At 41.6% G+C, this 18,608-nt stretch overlaps 1 protein-coding gene across 2 annotated transcripts in view; it reads left to right on the top strand.

Annotated features, from left to right (window-relative positions):
• sos2 (son of sevenless homolog 2 (Drosophila)) overlaps positions 1 to 18,608 on the top strand; it is an 83,503-nt gene that overhangs the window by 38,063 nt on the left and 26,832 nt on the right. For both annotated transcript variants that reach the window (XM_034194972.1, XM_034194971.1), the window contains 3 exons: positions 491 to 634; positions 10,188 to 10,298; positions 15,652 to 15,750. In XM_034194972.1, coding sequence (XP_034050863.1) covers positions 491 to 634; positions 10,188 to 10,298; positions 15,652 to 15,750 — 354 coding nt within the window. The remainder of the gene's footprint in view (positions 1 to 490; positions 635 to 10,187; positions 10,299 to 15,651; positions 15,751 to 18,608) is intronic.

Here is an 18,608-nt window from a genome sequence, read left to right as displayed (position 1 = left end):
AACGAAGTCAAATTAAACAATGACGTTGCAAAAAACTAAACGATTAAAAAACGTCAAGAACGACAGCAAAACGAAACACAGACGAATTGAGGTTTTCGTTGCCCTTCGTTCAAATTTTTCAACAGTTTAAAAATCCCGACGAAGCTCCAGCTGCAAGAACGAAGGTGTGTGAAGGTTAAACGATGCCAACGAAAGTCCAGATTTCTTGTTTCGTCAGGGCTTCGTCACCCTTCGTTAAGTGCCGTGTGACTGGGCCATAAGACCTTCTTGGATTTTATTCCCCCCCCCCCCCCCATGGTTTCTTACTTGTATCTTAATTATTCTTTCACATTGTGAGTACAGTAAATATTTGATGTTCATTTGGTGAGCAGATTAAATGGGTTTTCGGAGAGGTATTAAAAGCTTAATTAGATCATTATTCCCTTTACTTGGAGCAGAATTTATTAGCTGATCATTAAAGAGATGGCCATTTGTGTGGTTTGTTGTGCAGGATGTGGAGGTGATCTTCAGCAACATCCTGGACATCCATGAGCTGACTGTGAAGCTGCTTGGACTGATCGAGGATGCTGTGGAGATGACCGCTGACGGCAGTCCTCATCCACTGGTTGGCAGCTGCTTTGAAGATCTTGCAGAGGTATCTAATGGATAATTTGCTGTTGTTGATAATTAAATCCTTTTTAAGCCCCACTTTGCCCTAAAAATCATTTTAATGTCTGCTAGTTTCCACTCTCTATATACATTTTGTAAGGTGCTGCAGCAAGACTGAAAAAAGTGAGTTACATTTAGTGAAGTAGCTTGATAATGGCAAAAGCTTACGCTAACTAATAAAACCATTGAATAATGAATATGAATTGATAGTACTTACAGTGGTTTTGCTTTTTCTGGTAGCCTGTCATCCAGATTTGCGCCTGCATGTTTCCTCTTTGGGTTTAACCTCTTTTGATCGCAATGTTCTGAGACCTTTTAACACCCTCATTACCCATGGAGTCCAACTGCACTGCTGCTGTCACGATTGTTTTTTTTAATAACTGGAGTTTAGCTTACCAATGACGACAGTCAAAAAATCGCTCCAGTCATCACGCAGGTATGCACTCAAACAGTGGCAGCAACATTGTGGCATTGAAGAATAACACTTACTTGAATTGAAGTATATTGAAAATCCAACAGGTAAATTCTTTAAAACAAAACCAACAAATGATGCATCAACTAAAGTTATTGATGTTAAAGCATTTGCGACGTCTATATCATCAATTATGTCAGCTAATCACAACAAAGAAAGCGACTGTAGTATGGCGAAAACAAGCCCTTTGTTACAGAATCATATACAAAATTCAGTGCACATCAGTACATTCACACAAATCATATTACAGTCACCTTTATTTCATCACCCACAAACAAAAATTTGGATTAGCTCAGAGTTGGCGGAGTCCACCACTGGCAAAATGGCGACATCCAGAGCTGCTCCTTTTGAGCTTCAAACTGCTCATCAGAAAATGTGTGTGTATATAATTTAAACATAAAGTCTTGCTCAACTAACATTCACAATAGAGCAGTAAGTTTGTGTTTTGTTTTGTTTTTTCTTTTATGGTTGTACTTTTTTTAGTGCTGTCATCTGTCTGTATGATTGGAAGGTGTTATATGAATACATTTTATTGCTATATTACCACAAAATAGCTGAAATCATGTCTTTTTGAAGGGTGTCAGATGTTATGGATCTGTTCTCTCTCAAATGCATCCGTGGTGTGTCTAACTGAGTTACACTTGTGCTGCCACAGAAAAGCAAAAGGAAGATGCTTGTGTGGAGATGTAGCTGTTTTGTGTTTTGGGAAAGTAACAGCTGAGAAATGATCACAGTTTTTTTATTTCTCTGATTTTCTGCTTTGCTGTTGCGAGAGTGCCTTTATACAGAGTAGCGACCAGACGAGCGGGTAAAAAATGGTCACATGACTCGTGGTCCCATCTTGGGGCCAAAATAACGTTCACTGTTGAAGTGTCTGCATGTAAATCCAGCTTATTTATCAGCTTATTCTTATCCAGCTGAAAATGCCAGGTTGCTGTGCATTTGGATGCACAAATAGACACACGAGCTTCAAGATGTACAGATTCCCTTTAGATCCAAACAGAAGAAAAATTTGGGGAAATAAAGTCAGCCGTGTGGGATGGAAGCGACTTCATCGTCAAATTTAGTGTTCAGTCCCATGTACAGTAAAACTGAACTAAACCATCATTGTATAAACTGGATGTTTTTCCATGTAATACATGCCATATATAACGGATTTTGTATAACAAAATTTCGCTCACATCGGATAAAATGTCGTGTCCAGTCGCAGTGCATTCCCATGAAAACCCCTGAGCAGTCTGGACGTGCACAATAACAGAGGTACAAAATTAAGTTCAGCACTGACACTCACTGATGTGAGGAAAGTGGGACCGAAGTCAGTTCCATGGTTAAAACCCAGACAGTTTGTTTTTTTTCAAACCCTGCTCACACACGGACCCGCAACCTGACATGCACCTGTTAAATCAGACACCACAAAAGGCTGTGATTTTCTGGTTTCACTCCTTCTTCTCATTTTTTAATACTTTGTGCAGTGCGCACGTTGATTACAAATTGATCAAATCCTTTTGGCAGAAATGTCCACAAATTTACAACCTGGATGTTGTGTGTTGGGGGTGTGTGGCTGGACATTTTGGTGTTTTCTTTTCTTTTCTTTGCTCTCCAGGTGGTATGAAAACTGATTTGTCTGTGGAGAAGGTGCTGGCAGAAGAGTCCTTCACCCTCATCAACAGTATGTGCACCAGAGGGTGAAAAAATAAATTGTTTTTGTTATTGGAACCGCTTTCTGGTTATTTTAGCGCTGGGTTCCGTCGGACGCAGGTCCGCTCCTCAACCCGTGTCGACACATAACAGTAGTTCCCGGCCATTCCATAATGGACCCAGCAGCAGAGGCGGTTCCTTTCGCCGAAAAAGTTCAAGAACACTTGGAGAAAATATGGGAGCAATTACAGCATCTCGCAAACCAAATTAAACAAACAGACGCCCGTGTTACGGAGCTTGCAGCGCAAGCCGTTCCGCTTCCTGCTGCTCCAGCTGCGGCACAATCGATACCGGTGCAGATAACTCCGTCACCCAGAGATTCGGCGTCCGAACCGATTATTTGTCATCCGGAGCCTTATGCGGGAGACGTTGAAGCCTGTGCTTCGTTTTTGATGCAATGTTCTCTGGTTTTTGCTCAGCGACCGGCTTCCTTCTCTTCTGATGGGAGCCGTGTTTCATATGTGACAAATTTGCTCCGAGGTGACGCCTTAGCTTGGGTCACAGCATTGTGGAGTAACAACTCGCCATTGTTAGGATCCTTTAAGGATCTCTCCCGGGAGTTCCGACTGGTTTTTGACCATCCGGTGAAAACGAATACCGTTGCCCAACGGTTGCTGAATCTCAGGCAGGGGAGGCGGAGTGCGGCGGAGTATTCCGTGGACTTACGGATTTTTTCTGCTCAGTCAGGTTGGAACGCCGCAGCTTTACGAGGAGTGTTTGTAGATGGGTTAAGTGAGTCATTAAAAGACGAGCTGGCAGTCCGTGACGAGCCAAACGATTTAGATGAGCTAATATCGTTGGTGATTCGTCTAGATGATCGGATGAAGGAGCGTGGACGCGAGAGAGGGTGGCCATCAGAGCGGGTTTTTTCGTCTCGGGGCTTTCCCCGACACAGATCTGGGCCGCCTCTTCTTCGCCCCACTGAGGCTCCTCCGACGGGACCTCTGGCTCCTCTTGCAGACGAGCCCATGCAGCTCGGACGAGCAGAGACCACTGTATTGCCCCAACATATAAGCGTCAAGAAAAATAATGGTGACGTATCTCCAGGTGTTCTGGGACAGGCGAAATAACACACACACAAAAAAAAAAAAACTTGTAGGGGTTAATGTTTTTTTGTTTTTTTTTTTGAATAGGGATTATAATTTGTTTGGGGAGTCAGAGGCGTGTCTGGTGGAGTGCACTTTAGGCGGTTAGAAGCCCGTCTGGGCTCACTTAATCGTTATTTTTTTATGTGTATTTAGGTATTTTCTGTTTGGGTTTTGGGGTCGTTTTGTTTTGTTGTTTTTTATTTCCCTACATCCCTAACCCCAACCTCACTTGCCCCAAGACCGTTCGTGTTGTGGGTTGTGGGGTGTTGCAGGTTGGTCACGCTGAGCGTTCTCAGAAGACCTCTGCACCTAGGGGGGGGTTGTTAGGGGCGTTTTTCTTGGTTTGGTTAGGGCCCGGTTCCACTCCAGCCTCGATGAGCCTTTGTACCGTTCGTCATTGGTGTTGCCGGGGTGTGGTGCAGCGGGAACATACCTCAGTCGGAGGGGTGGGCCGATCTGTTGCCGTTCGCCATTTCGGTAGTTCCACCCCTCCCGAGAGGCTGGGGTATGGTCGAGTTGGGGCACCGGACGTATTTCCGGTTTTCCGCTGCGCCTTGGGGTTGGGGCTGGGTTAGTTTTTCCTGTTCCCTTCCCCGGCTTAAGGTTTTGAACTGTTCGCCAAAATTGAGCCGCCGAGGGGCTCTGGGAGGGACCTGGGGTCTTTCGGGGTGCCGGGGAAGGTAACAGGGTTTAACGGTTGTTTTATTTGCCCCCGGGGTTGTTTACGGTAGTCCTCCGGGGGTTGGACTTTGATTTTGTTTTGTTTCCTTCCGGGTTCCACCTCCAGGGTTGATGGGACGGTCCTCTGGGGGGGAATTGGCTTGTGGGGCCGACTAGCCAGGTGTGGCCGGGTCTGGGGTTCCGGGTTGTGGGGAGGGTGCCTCCTGGGGTTTGATGGTACGGTCCTCTGGGGGGCGCCGTTTGCTCCATGTATACCTGGGGACCTTTGTGGGATTCCGGTTCTGGCTATTCCTCCTGGAACCGGCGGTAAAGGCCTTCTGGGGGGGGGGTTGGGCTCTGCAGGTCGTTCTGGGGGGGTTGTTTGTTATTTTTCTTTTATGCATTTATGTTTGTATTGTGTTTGTGGGGCTGTGTTGGGTTTTTTGCGTTTGGGAGTTTTTCTTTTCTTCCCGGGGTTGGATGGGACGGTCCCCTGGGGAGGTTTGGGTGGGTTTTATGTTTTTTCTTGTGTGTTGGATTGTACTGGGGACTGTTTTGGGGGTTTTGTTGATGCCAGCCGGCCTTCCAGCTGCGGTGCCCTGTCCTGCTGTCAGTGGTTGACCTTGGGAGCGTTGTGCTGTCTGCTTCCTGACGAGGACCCCGGAGGGAGGTGCTGTTCTCGGGCCTGGTCTGTTCGGTCGCCGGGAGGCTTCCCGTTAAAGGGGGGGTACTGTTGTGTGTTGGGGGGTGTGGCTGGACATTTTGGTGTTCTTTTCTTTTCTTTGCTCTCCAGGTGGTATGAAAACTGATTTGTCTGTGGAGAAGGTGCTGGCAGAAGGGTCCTTCACCCTCATCAACAGTATGTGCAGCACCTGTGAATGGTGCTCACATGCAACCTTAAAGACTTTCAGCTGAAGCAGATAATTAGATGGCGTTCTGCATTTAAGCCATGTGTGATTCAAGCAGAATTGCCGGGAACTCGACCTTGTGATGTTCGTTTGTGAGACGCTGAGGACCGCGCCTGGGTTTGACACATCGTGCCTCTGAAGGAAGAAGGGTGAGGGACACATGCTGTCAGCACACATCAGAGGTGATTAATTATTTGACTAATTGTTGATAGTAACTTGGTATTTTGTTACGCAGTATATTTGAATTGTGATGAGAATTGTGCAGCTTGCTTCTCACTGCCGTGGCGTGCGGACTGGTGATCCTCCACCTGTTGTGAGAAGCTGCTCATTTGCATAAAGCTTAAAATACAGACCTGAATGTGTTGCTGATGGTGTGTGTCTTTTGAAGGATATTGGTTGTAACTGCTGACTTACCTCACCTCTTCTATCCTTCGCAGAGAGTCGGTTTGTCGTGTCCACCTGGGGGGTGTTTGGCGGTAACAGTGAGTCCAGAAGCCCGGGCTTCGATCCTTTTGGGCGCTGGAGAGCGTGCCAGCCTTCACTCCACCAGAATGACGCTGTTTTAGTTTCTACACTTTATTATGCACCAGAGGGTGAAAAAATAAATTGTTTTTGTTATTGGAACCGCTTTCTGGTTATTTTAGCGCTGGGTTCCGTCGGACGCAGGTCCGCTCCTCAACCCGCGTCGACACATAACACTGGAGTCAGAAAAAGGGGAAATTGTACAGCTTACCCTTGAATTGGAAGTTGATTAAAAAAAAACGCTTGTTGAGGGTCAAATCAATCCAGAATAAAGCATAATCCAGCAATGGAGAACTTTAAAACTGTCACGCACGTCGAGCATAAATCATCATAAAATGTAAATGTATGTAAATGTGATATCTTAACTCTTCTTATATTATTTTAATAGTACTTGTACCTGGATGTGTTGCTGTATGTGGTTAACTGATAACAAAAACAAAAATGCTGAAAACGTAAAAGGTTCATTCAGTAGTTCAGCACAATTGGCCCCAAAATGGCACTATGTTCTCAATTGTCGCTACTCTGAATAAAGGGACTCTAGCTGTAGCTAATGGTTGCTCTGTCTCTCTTGACCACTGCTTCTCGTTCTTGCTTGGTCATACAGTGAGCTCATTCTTATGAGTTGTCATTGTTCATGTAAAGAGGAGAGGAGTGGATTTAGAGCAGGCAGTGAAATTTACCCCTGTGTTCTCTCAGACTAGAGGCAAGTGTAAGCAGGGTTCAATTTAAGGTTTAGAAATTTGAAGTCCCTGGGACTCAATGCAGTTAAAAAAAATGGATTTGGCAGAGTAGAAGACCCAGGGTCAAATATAAAACACTTCAGCTTTCAAAAGAAGAGGGGTGCATGGCCTCACCATACTTTAAAGGATATTTTTACGCAGCTCAGATCCAGCTGCTAATAAATACGTGCTCATCAAAATTTCACGCTAGATGAAAAGATATTTAATCCACAATAATGAAGGACCCTCCAATCAACTCAATTTCAGCTCACAAAAAATTAGATAAAAGTATCAAGAAGATTTAAAAAAAAAAACATGGATCAAAACAAAATAAAAATATGGAAGAAAGTAAAAGAATATAAGACAATAAAATCCATACAATTCAGTGGTGCACATTTGACCATTTAAACATTGGATTTCAAAGATTTTTCTTTACTCACACATAATGGAAAGATGAAAGCTTTTTGACAGTTTGAGTTAGGTTATCATAATAATTCTGTTTTTTTTTTTTGTTTTGTTTTTTTTATATCTCCAGTTGCAGAACTATTTTCAACAGAACATTATCACTAAAACCGCTATAAAAATACTTTAGTTAAAGGTGCCATTGCTAAATTTTACAAAGGATTTTTGGCAAAGAAGTGTCACTCTACAGAATATGTTTTTAAAAAATGGGAAGATGAAGGAAATCTTTTAATATCAAATGACGCAAAATCAGGGCTGGATGCAAGATATAAAATTTACCGCATCCGCGGGACACATGCACGCCATGTTCAAAATTAGATTTTGAGATCTCTAATTTGTTTTGTTTTTTCCTCGCTACCATCAGCAAGTCCCTGTGTCTGTTCCTCCATGTCCTGTCTGCACTCTTTGGAGGAGGGGGTGCGTGGTGTCAACCTGCTGTGTGTTTGAACATAGATCCACACGGAGTGGACACCAGCCTTCAGAAACTAGGAACCTAAAAGCCAACACATACTGAACTGTGTGTGTATTTAATGATTGTGCGTTTAAGAAGACAATGGCACTTAAATTACACGTCACCCGACTAGTCAATGAATAAATAAATTAACATGCTGCAGAGTAAATGCATCCAACGTGAATGACAAACTTTTAATGAAAAGAAGAGTTTGCATTTACACTGTCTGTGTTGAAGTGTCTGATGCAGCTCTTCTGTTTAGAGTAAAGCTACTGTGTGTAGGTTTGTGAAAACAGCAGCAAATAAAACCTTGCAAAAAGCCTTTCTCATATGATGCTGCATTAGAAAAGAGCAGCAATGGTGAGTGAGTGAAATATAATCTTGTTCAGCATGAGAACAGTTTGTTTTCTTAGCTGTCTCCAACTTGTTTTACCTTAAATCCCAGGACGCGATCGCAAAAGGTTTTCTAGAAAAAGATAGATGGTGAACAGCTTATTATTTGGCCATCTAGCTACAACCCCTGGCAAAAATTATGGAATCACCGGCCTCAGAGGATGTTCATTCAGTTGTTTAATTTTGTAGAAAAAAAGCAGATCACAGACATGACACAAAATTAAAGTAATTTCAAATGGCAACTTTCTGGCTTTAAGAAACACTATAAGAAATCAAGAAAAAAAGATTGTGGCAGTTACTTTTTTAGACCAAGCAGAGGAAAAAAATATGGAATCACTCAATTCTGAGGAAAAAATTATGGAATCACCCTGTAAATTTTCATCCCCAAAACTAACACCTGCATCATATCAGATCTGCTCGTTAGTCTGCATCTAAAAAGGAGTGAACACACCTTGGAGAGCTGTTGCACCAAGAGGACTGACATGAATCATGGCTCCAACACGAGAGATGTCAATTGAAACAAAGGAGAGGATTATCAAACTCTTAAAAGAGAGTAAATCATCACGCAATGTTGCAAAAGATGTTGGTTGTTCACAGTCAGCTGTGTCTAAACTCTGGACCAAATACAAACAACATGGGAAGGTTGTTAAAGGCAAACGTAATGGTAGACCAAGGAAGACATCAAAGAGTCAAGACAGAAAACTTAAAGCAATATGTCTCAAAAATCGAAAATGCGCAACAAAACAAATGAGGAACGAATGGGAGGAAACTGGAGTCAACGTCTGTGACCAAACTGTAAGAAACCGCCTAAAGGAAATGGGATTTACATACAGAAAAGCTAAACGAAAGGCATTAATTGTGGACTGTGGATGACTGGATGAAAGTCATATTCAGTGATGAATCTCGAATCTGCATTGGGCAAGGTGATGATGCTGGAACTTTTGTTTGGTGCCTTTCCAATGAGATTTATAAAGATGACTGCCTGAAGAGAACATGTAAATTTCCACAGTCATTGATGATATGGGGCTGCATGTCTTGCCATAGAGCAAAAACTGCCAAAACATTCCTTGCAAAAAGACACATAGGGTCAATGTCAATGAGCAGATCTGATTTGATGCAGGTGTTAATTTGGGGGATGAAAATTTACAGGGTGATTCCATAATTTTTTCCTCAGAATTGAGTGATTCCATATTTTTTTCCTCTGCTTGGTCTAAAAAAGTAACCGTTACTGACTGCCACAATCTTTTTTTCTTGATTTCTTATAGTGTTTCTTAAAGCCAGAAAGTTGCCATTTGAAATGACTTTAGTTTTGTGTCATGTCTGTGATCTGCTTTTTTACTACAAAATTAAACAACTGAATGAACATCCTCTGAGGCCGGTGATTCCATAATTTTTGCCAGGGGTTGTATAAACCAAGACATACCCCAGCCCATAAGACTGTAACATTCTGTTTTCTGTGGGGTTTTGACATGCACTTACTGATATTCTCTGTTTAGAAACAGGCAGGGGTTAAAAATTAAGCCAAAATTCCAAGCGCCACATGGTGCACCCACAGTAACGGCAAAGCCTGCTCAAAAACTGAACCTGTAGCAGTGGACTTTACATGCCGTTCATCTCGCATACCTCTATTTAACAGTACTTGATAGCCCACACATATGTAGGGAGTAATTGTATATCCCCAGAATGCTATACGTATGTATGTAAAATCCACATTCTTTCGATATTTGTTGCACCACCCCCGCCCCCTCAATTTTATAGAGGGGCGCCATTAAATAGAGCCCTTGTAAGAAAGCATCATGTGTTAATCCTGTATTTTCCAGATGATTCACTGGCAACAACTGATGACAGCAAACAAAGTCTGTCATTAACATAGGGTAATCAAAAGCCATACTGTGGAGAAGATTCACACTGGTGTACTATTTATACAGTCTACCTGTAGTTTTATTGTAATGGACGTATTAGGTGTTTGACAGTCTACCAACCTTTTGCATGGCATTAGCTCACAACTCAAACATTATTTGTATTTAAGTCATTTACTGAATACTGGTGTAAAATGGTTCACATTTATATTGTGCTTTTATGTCTGATGCAGATATAGAAAACACATTACAGTAGCATGTCCTCAGTCAACAATGTCAACTCTTCACTCTTTCTCTGTATGTTCAGGAGCAGGCGTTTGACCCGTATGAAACCCTTTCTCAGGATATCCTCAGCAGGGAGTTCCATGAGCACTTCAACAACTTGATGTCTCGACCAACTGTTGGCCTTTACTTCCAGGTAAGACGTTTGACCTTGCAGAGATTGAGTTAACAGCACCCCTCCCACACACACACACAAATAATAAATTTAATAAACAAATTAATGATCAATTCTGTAATAAACAGGCCCTACGACAGATTGGCGTCCTGTCCAGGGTGTACCCCGCCTCTCACCCTATGACTGCTGGGAAAGGCGCCAGCTGTCCCTCTGTGACCCTTCAACTTATATAATAATAAACAACTTTATTATGTTTCTGTTATTATGATAAAATAATAATAAAAAAAAAAGACAATAGTAAAGAAAACATATTTTATTGTGAAGGTACAAATAGGTAATTTGTGTGTTTACACCAAGCAAATAGGGTTTCATTATTTGTTCCTGTTTCCTCTGAGGGGAAAACCTTGGTGCCTTGTGGAATTTCTCCCAATATCGTTTGAGGGCATGTTATGACATATCAAGCGTGTGTACAGTTTATTCACTGCTGCTGTATTGTTTTATTTGGACATTCCTCACAAGAATAGCATTGAATTATGCTCAGTAGGGTGCAGTTTAGTGGCCTTTGAAGATGAAATGCTTTGCTGGTGTTTTCTCAGGCTAGAGACCAGTGAACCTCACCGTTCACGTGAAGTAACATCATAGGTCTAAACTTGCATTATTTACACATTATTGATGTTTCTCTTTAAAAAAAACTGTATTGTAAAATGTAGCATACCATAACAAATTTAACCATGCTTATAATTTAACATTTACCAGTAAAAGCTTGATTTCCTGCACCATAGCAAACACACACACACACACACACACACACATATATATGCGCAGTTTGTAAATCTGAATAAGTGTGACATCAAACTATGCATAAGGTAGGTGGCTTTCTTTCCCATATATCACATACCCCATTTCTTTTCTCTACACAGATAGTGTGGCCACTGATGTGGAATCCAAGTACTAGGATATTGATTCTGAGTCTTCTGTCAGGGGAACAGGAGATGGATACTATAACAGCCCTCCCTCTCCCATTACCCTGCAGCCCTACTTGGTCAACCACTTCTGCCTCTCCCTCTGTAATCACCATCAAGCCTGGTGTCTGATCTTATTCAGATGAATTTCATATAGTTGTGGTCAGACATTTACATAAACTCATCTTGGACATGAATGTCATGGCAGAATTGTGCTTTCAATTATTTCTTTGAGCTGTTCATTTTCTGGACAGAACGATTGGACAACATTATTGAATATCATCTTCAATAAGGGGGAAAAGAATTTGGTGCACATTTTAATTTGTACATGGTCAAAAATATACATGCAGTACACCACACCTAATGTTTAGCTGAATGTGCCTGAGCAGGTTCTGCCTTTACCAGAGGCATGTGGTAGCCATCATAAAGCTTCTGGCAGAATTTTGCTTGGATATTTGACAAGTTTACAAGGCAAAATTGGTGGCCTTAAATCAAAATTATTGGTTTGCTGGCAATGGCCCAACTTTTAAGCGCACATTTTTTTTGTAGGGTTGAAGTCAGGACGTTGTGTAAGCCATTCACTAAGCATAATGTTAGTCTGCTTATCCGTTACGCAACCAGGCTTCATTTAGGGGTGGATATTGGCAAGGATTTCACAATAATGTTACATAACTTGAAACGTGGGTGGTGATATGATTATGTTGCAATATGATGCATATTATGATATCACAATACCCAACATTTACTACTAATTTTAAAAATTGACCCACCTAGGTAGTCTGATAGTTACATCACATTATAGTGATGATATTGGAAATGGTTAGGTAGCTCCAGTTTGGCTAATGTATGTGGCCCGCATAGCCTAGCTTGTTAACTGCGGCATTAGTTACAGATTATAACAGGGGTGCCCACATTCTTTCTTACAAAGGGACAAAAATAAATCTGGACCAAAAATTAATTTTAATGTTATATCAAAGTAATGACATTGTATTTGGTACCAAATGAATACTTGAACTCTAAAACAGAATTCCAGTCTATTAAGAATTCTTTGTAATCTTCCTGCAGTCTTTTATTAATGTGAAGATGGAAGCGATAATAAAAAATCATGTTTATTTTTAGCGTAATATATTTCAAAGGTAAGACACCTTCCTGACAGAACCTGTATGCAAAATTAAGTTGAAAGCAGCTGTATTGTCCACTTCTGTAAAAATCGAAAGTTTCACTTAATTGAAAAATTGAAAATGACAATGCAGAGTAACAATTCAGTACTTGTTGATACCAAGTTTATAACATTCTTCAATGGCATACTGATGCCAAAACCTCATTAAAAAGTATGGTGTTTTTTTTTTTAACTCACTTGATGGCAGTGTTCACTCAAAAGGCTGACTTCTGCATTTAATATTGCGGTTACATACGGAACTACAGCAAGTGTTAAAAGACTGCCATTAGGGCAGACTGCCGCTTTTGCTGGAGACATCATGCTGGGCAATGTGACAAGTCAAGTCAAGGGGAGGGCACGTCAAACGTGGCCCATGGGCCCCAAATTTGACAGACCTGGATTGTATGATAAAATGTAGCCTATGCCAATAAGTATTTTTATAATTTGTGAAAGACCCATATTACAGTTGGGTAAAAAAGTATTTAGTCAGTCCCTGATTGTGCAAGTTCTCCTACTTGCAAAGATGAGAGAGGTCTGTAATTTTCATCATAGGTACACTTCAACTATGAGAGACAAAATGAGAAAAAAATCCAGAAAATCACATTGTAGGATTTTTTTAAAGAATTTATTTGTAAATTATGGTGGTAAGTATTTGGTCAATAACAAAACGCAAGTCATCAACAGGTATACAGTTTTAACTTAAAATTTTAATACCATCACAGATGCTGGCTTTTGAACTTTGCACTGGCAACAGTCTGGATGGTCTTTTTCCTCTTTTGTCCGCAGGACACGATGTCCATGATTTCCAAAAACAATTTGAAATGTGGACTCATCAGACCACAACACACTTTTCCACTTTGCGTCTGTCCATTTCAAATGAGCTCGGGCCCAGAGAAGGCAGAAGAGTTTCTGGATGTTGTTGTATGGCTTTTGCTTTGCATGGTAGAGTTTTAACTTACACTTGTCGATGTAACGACGAACTGTGTTAACTGACAATGGTTTTCTGAAGTGTTCCTGAGCCCATGTGATACGATCCTCTACACCAGGGGTAGGCAACCTGTTCCAGAAAGAGCCATGAGGGTGCAGGTTTTCTTTGCAGCCACTGACTCCACCAGGTGATTTTACTGATTAATATCACTTTGAGCAGATGGAATCAGTTAATCAGTGAAATCACCTGGTGGAGTCAGTGGCTGCAAAGAAAACCTGCACCCTCATGGCTCTTTCTGGAACAGGTTGCCTACCCCTGCTCTACACAATGATATCAGTTTTCAATGCAGTGCCGCCTGAGGGATTGAAGGTCACGGGCATTCATTGTTGGTTTTCGGCCTTGCCGCCTCCGTGTAGAAAGTTCTCCAGATTCTCGGAATCTTCTGATTATGTTATGGACTGTAGATGATGGAATCCCTAAATTCCTTGCAGTTGAACATTGAGAAACATTGTTCTTACACTGTTGGACTATGTTTTCACACAGTTGCTCACGAAGTGGTGATCCTCATCCCATCTTTGCTTGTGAACGGCTGAGCCTTTTGGGGATGCTTCTTTTATGCCCAATCATGACACTCACCTGTTTCCAGTTAACATGGTCAGCTGTGGAATGTTCCAAACAGGTGTTCTTTGAGCATTTATCAACTTTCCCAGTCATTTGTTGCCCCTGTCCCAGCTTTTTTGAAATGTGTTGCAGGCATCCATTTCAAAATGAGCACATATTTGCACAAAAACAATAAAGTTTATCAGTTTGAACATTAAATATCTTGTCTTTGTGGTGTATTTGTTGTATGGCTGGGGGGCCTGGCTGCCTTTTTGTTTCTGTCTTTTGTTTTTCCTTCCAGGTGGCTTGCATGGTACTGTTGTATGGCTGGGGGGCCTGGCTGCCTTTTGTTTCTGTCTTTTGTTTTTCCTTCCAGGTGGCTTGCATTTGGGACTGAGTGGCTGTGTTGCTGAGGTTATCAGGACCTCACCCTGATCACCTGCGGCTCGTCAGGACTCACAGCTGAGGTGCATCTATATGGATTGGAACATGGTGGCATTTAAGACTGGAGTATACAGTGTTTATTGGCCAGAGACTCGACCTTGTGACCAGACGGGTGAGATCGTCGTCTCGGGAGCCATCTCATCATCAGTGGATGCAGAGAACGTCCAGGGGTTTGATGCACGGTCTGTGAAAGAGGAGGGGGTGAGGTCTCACGCTCGTCAGCACACTTCCTGAGGTACGTTAGATTTTGTGACTAACATTTATACAGTCAGTAAATGTGGTGTCCCTCACACCTTTATTATATTGAGCTGTATGTTAGTCATGTATCGGCTTCCACTGCAGTGGAGTTTTGTGAACTGGATGTTCCATGCCTGCAGGTTGGGAAGCTGATTAGTAATCAAGCCAAGAAGTGTTTGCTGTTTGTACACCTTTAAGTGTTCTCTCTGTGTGTAGAGTGTGGACTCACATAAATGTTTCCTTCTTTCACAGACTCGGTTTGTTGCGGCCACCTGGGGGATGTCGGCGGGGTCCTTGGGTCCGAACAGCTTCTGGCTCCGGACCGTTAGCGCTGCTGGGAGCGCACCACGCAGACCGCACTTTCTTTTGTATTTTTTGTATCACTGTTATGTATTAAATTCAGTTAGCCTTTGTACCGTGCTCTGCTTATTTCATACTGGGTCCTTCAAACGCTGGTCGGTTCTCCGAGCTGCGTCCGACACATAACAGTATTCAATTGAATATAGGTTGAAGAGAGATTTGCAAATCATTGTATTTTGTTTTTATTTACATTTTACACAATGTTTCAACTTCATTGGAATTGGGGTTGTAGTTATTTGTAGATGGTTTTGATGATCTTGTGACCGTAGATGGTTATACAGTATTTTGTGATGGATGTATAAGTCACTTTGAAATCTAAGTCGCCAGACCAGTCAAACAAGCAAAAATAAATAAATGGCGCAACTTGTAGCCCAGAAAATGCAGCTTAGCTGCATTATTTAAATCAGTGACATGGAAAAACATGAAGCGCGTTGATAGAAAATGTGTATTTTATATTTACATTCATTCATTTTCTGCCACTTACCCAGGTCCGGGTCACAGTGGCAGTACTTGAAAAATTATGAAACGATGATAGAGAAACTTCATGAAAAGCATAAATTTAATTTTTAACATTTATATGGGTGGATTTGTGGTAAGGAGGCTTATGTAATGTAGTGTTTTGTCAGAGTTCTGTAATTTACTGTTTAATTTACCATTTAAGTTTCTGTGCCTTTGTCTTGGCAGTCAGTTGCAGAAGGCTTCAAAGAAGCAGTCCAGTATGTCCTTCCCCAGCTGATGATGGTCCCAGTCTACCACTGTATGCACTACTTTGAGCTGCTACAGGTATGTACACACTCCTATTTGATAACATTTTCATTGTGGTTCACTGTTTCCAGAAAACCTACTGACATTCTGTTGCTAATATTTCTTTTCTTACCTGTGTTGAACAGCATAGTGGCTTAGTGGTTAGCCCTACTGCCTTACAGTGAGAAAATAAGATAATCCTTTATTAGTGCCATGACAGGTAACTTTATGATGTTTACAAGCAGTAAAGGGATAGTCACAGAACAACTGGGCAAAGTATGCAAACATAAGGTAAAAAAAAAATACCAAAACCACACGGAAGTCAAGTTCTGTGCGGAAAACAATATATCCCATAGAATACACTATTTATAAGCAAGAAAAAAGAATGCTTCGTTATATTGCACGAGTGTTCAAGGGATTATTGTACAAGAATGTGTAGTATTATTGCACATGAGAGAAAAAATTTTCCTATAATGATATTAGCGATTTGAGTGATCTTGAAGGTCCTGAGTTTGGCTTCTGACCTGTGTTTTTCTTGTGTGGAGTTTGCCCTGGTTCCCTCCTGGTGCACCCTTTCTTCTATCGCTTCCAAAGACACACGGGTTTGGTGAATTGGTGACTCCCGATTGACTATAGGTGTGAGTCAGAGTGTGAATGTGTGTCGGCCTGGTAATAGGCTGGTGGCCTGTCCGCTGTGTACCCCACCTCTCACCCAAAGACTGCTGGGATAGACTCCAGCCCCCTGTGACCTCTAAGTGGAATAAGCAGATTCAAGAAATGGTTGGATGAAATACCTGTGTTGCTAATAGCAGAGAAAAGTTGAGGGATTGCCTGAGTACCTCTGTACATCCCTTTCGATGTATCTGTGATATCTTGGTACTCCTCAGGCAACTTTGGTAGAATCACTCGAAGGCACATTTTGACTGTAATTGTGCCCACTAGGGGGCAAAGCCTCTAAAACCATGTGCATGTAATATTTTGATGACAACTGTGAGTATCATGTTGAAACCTGGTACACAAGGTTACTTAAATAAGAGCTCCAGACAAGTGCTTCATGGGTGTGTTTAGTTCTAATTGTGGCCATTAGGGCCAAATTTCTGAAGCCCTGTATACGTGATATCTTGATAAAGACTTCATGTATCACGCTGAAACTTGGTACACAAGGTCAACACACTGACTAAGACCTTGTACACTTGGACTTAAATGTTAAATGGACTGCATTTATATAGCGCTTTTCCATCTGTATCAGACGCTCAAAGCGCTTTACAATAATGCCTCACATTCACCCAATGTCAGGGTGCTGCCATACAAGGCACTCACTACACATCGGGAGCAATAGGGGATTAAAGGCCTTGCCCAAGGGCCCTTAGTGATTTTCCAGTCAGGCGGGGATTTGAACCCATGATCTTCTGGACTCAAGCCCAACACCTTAACCACTAGACTATCACCTCCCCCACCACTAGACTATCACCTCCCCACTTTAGGAGTGTTTCAGTTCTAGCTGATGCCACCAGGAGACTATGTCTTTGAAACATAGTGTATGCTGTAACACCACAGACTTTATACTTCATGATGAAATTTGCTTCTGTACCTTGCAACAAGCTTGCACAACTTCAAGGTTGGGCAAGTCTAGATAGGTTATGGTTAGGTGTCTTTGTGTTTTTTCTCATCACAGTCCTGATTGATCAGAGACAACCTGGATTGAAATATTTGGTTTTTATCTTAGTGGTTCTTGATGGAATATTTGTGCACATGCATATACAGACATTTGTTCCTAATTTGTGCATTCAATAATAATAATAATAATAACAATAATCTTAGTGTACTTAATCCCTCTTCTTACCATTTGAAATGTAATCAAGAACAACAAAGAAGGAATGGCATTTAAAACAAACCTGGTATGTGGTATTCACATACACTTTACAATTAATATGTTTCATCACGTTTTTGAAATGTTTGTTCTGTCCTTTAACTGGGGAACAGGGTTCTCACCCACGCAGTTGAGCATAGGGGCCCCTATGCTGTGATATGGACCCCCTATGCTGTGATTTAATCAGCATAGGGGAGCTTTTCTGTTTTCATGGGAAGGTTGTTAAAGGCAAACATACTGGTAGACCAAGGAAGACATCAAAGCGTCAAGACAGAAAACTTAAAGCAATATGTCTCAAAAATCGAAAATGCACAACAAAACAAATGAGGAACGAATGGGAGGAAACTGGAGTCAACGTCTGTGACCGAACTGTAAGAAACTGCCTAAAGGAAATGGGATTTACATACAGAAAAGCTAGATGAAATCCATTATTAACACCTAAACAGAAAAAAACAAGGTTACAATGGGCTAAGGAAAAGCAATTGTGGACTGTGGATGACTGGATGAAAGTCATATTCAGTGATGAATCTCGAATCTGCATTGGGCAAGGTGATGATGCTGGAACTTTTGTTTGGTGCCGTTCCAGTGAGATTTATAAAGATGACTGCCTGAAGAGAACATGTAAATTTCCACAGTCATTGATGATATGGGGCTGCATGTCAGGTAAAGGCACTGGGGAGATGGCTGTCATGACATCATCAATAAATGCACAAGTTTACATTGATATTTTGGACACTTTTCTTATCCCATCAATTGAAAGGATGTTTGATGATGATGAAATCATTTTTCAAGATGATAATGCATCTTGCCATAGAGCAAAAACTGTGAAAACATTCCTTGCAAAAAGACACATAGGGTCAATGTCATGGCCTGCAAATAGTCCGGATCTCAATCCAATTGAAAATCTTTGGTGGAAGTTGAAGAAAATGGTCCATGACAAGGCTCCAACCTGCAAAGCTGATCTGGCAACAGCAATCAGAGAAAGTTGGAGCCAGATTGATGCAGAGTACTGTTTGTCACTCATTAA

Source organism: Thalassophryne amazonica, chromosome 19 (genome assembly GCF_902500255.1).
Source record: "Thalassophryne amazonica chromosome 19, fThaAma1.1, whole genome shotgun sequence".
Taxonomy (NCBI): Eukaryota; Metazoa; Chordata; class Actinopteri; order Batrachoidiformes; family Batrachoididae; genus Thalassophryne; species Thalassophryne amazonica.
The sequence above is the reverse complement of the archived record's forward strand: the minus strand, read 5'-3'. Positions and strand labels throughout refer to the sequence as shown.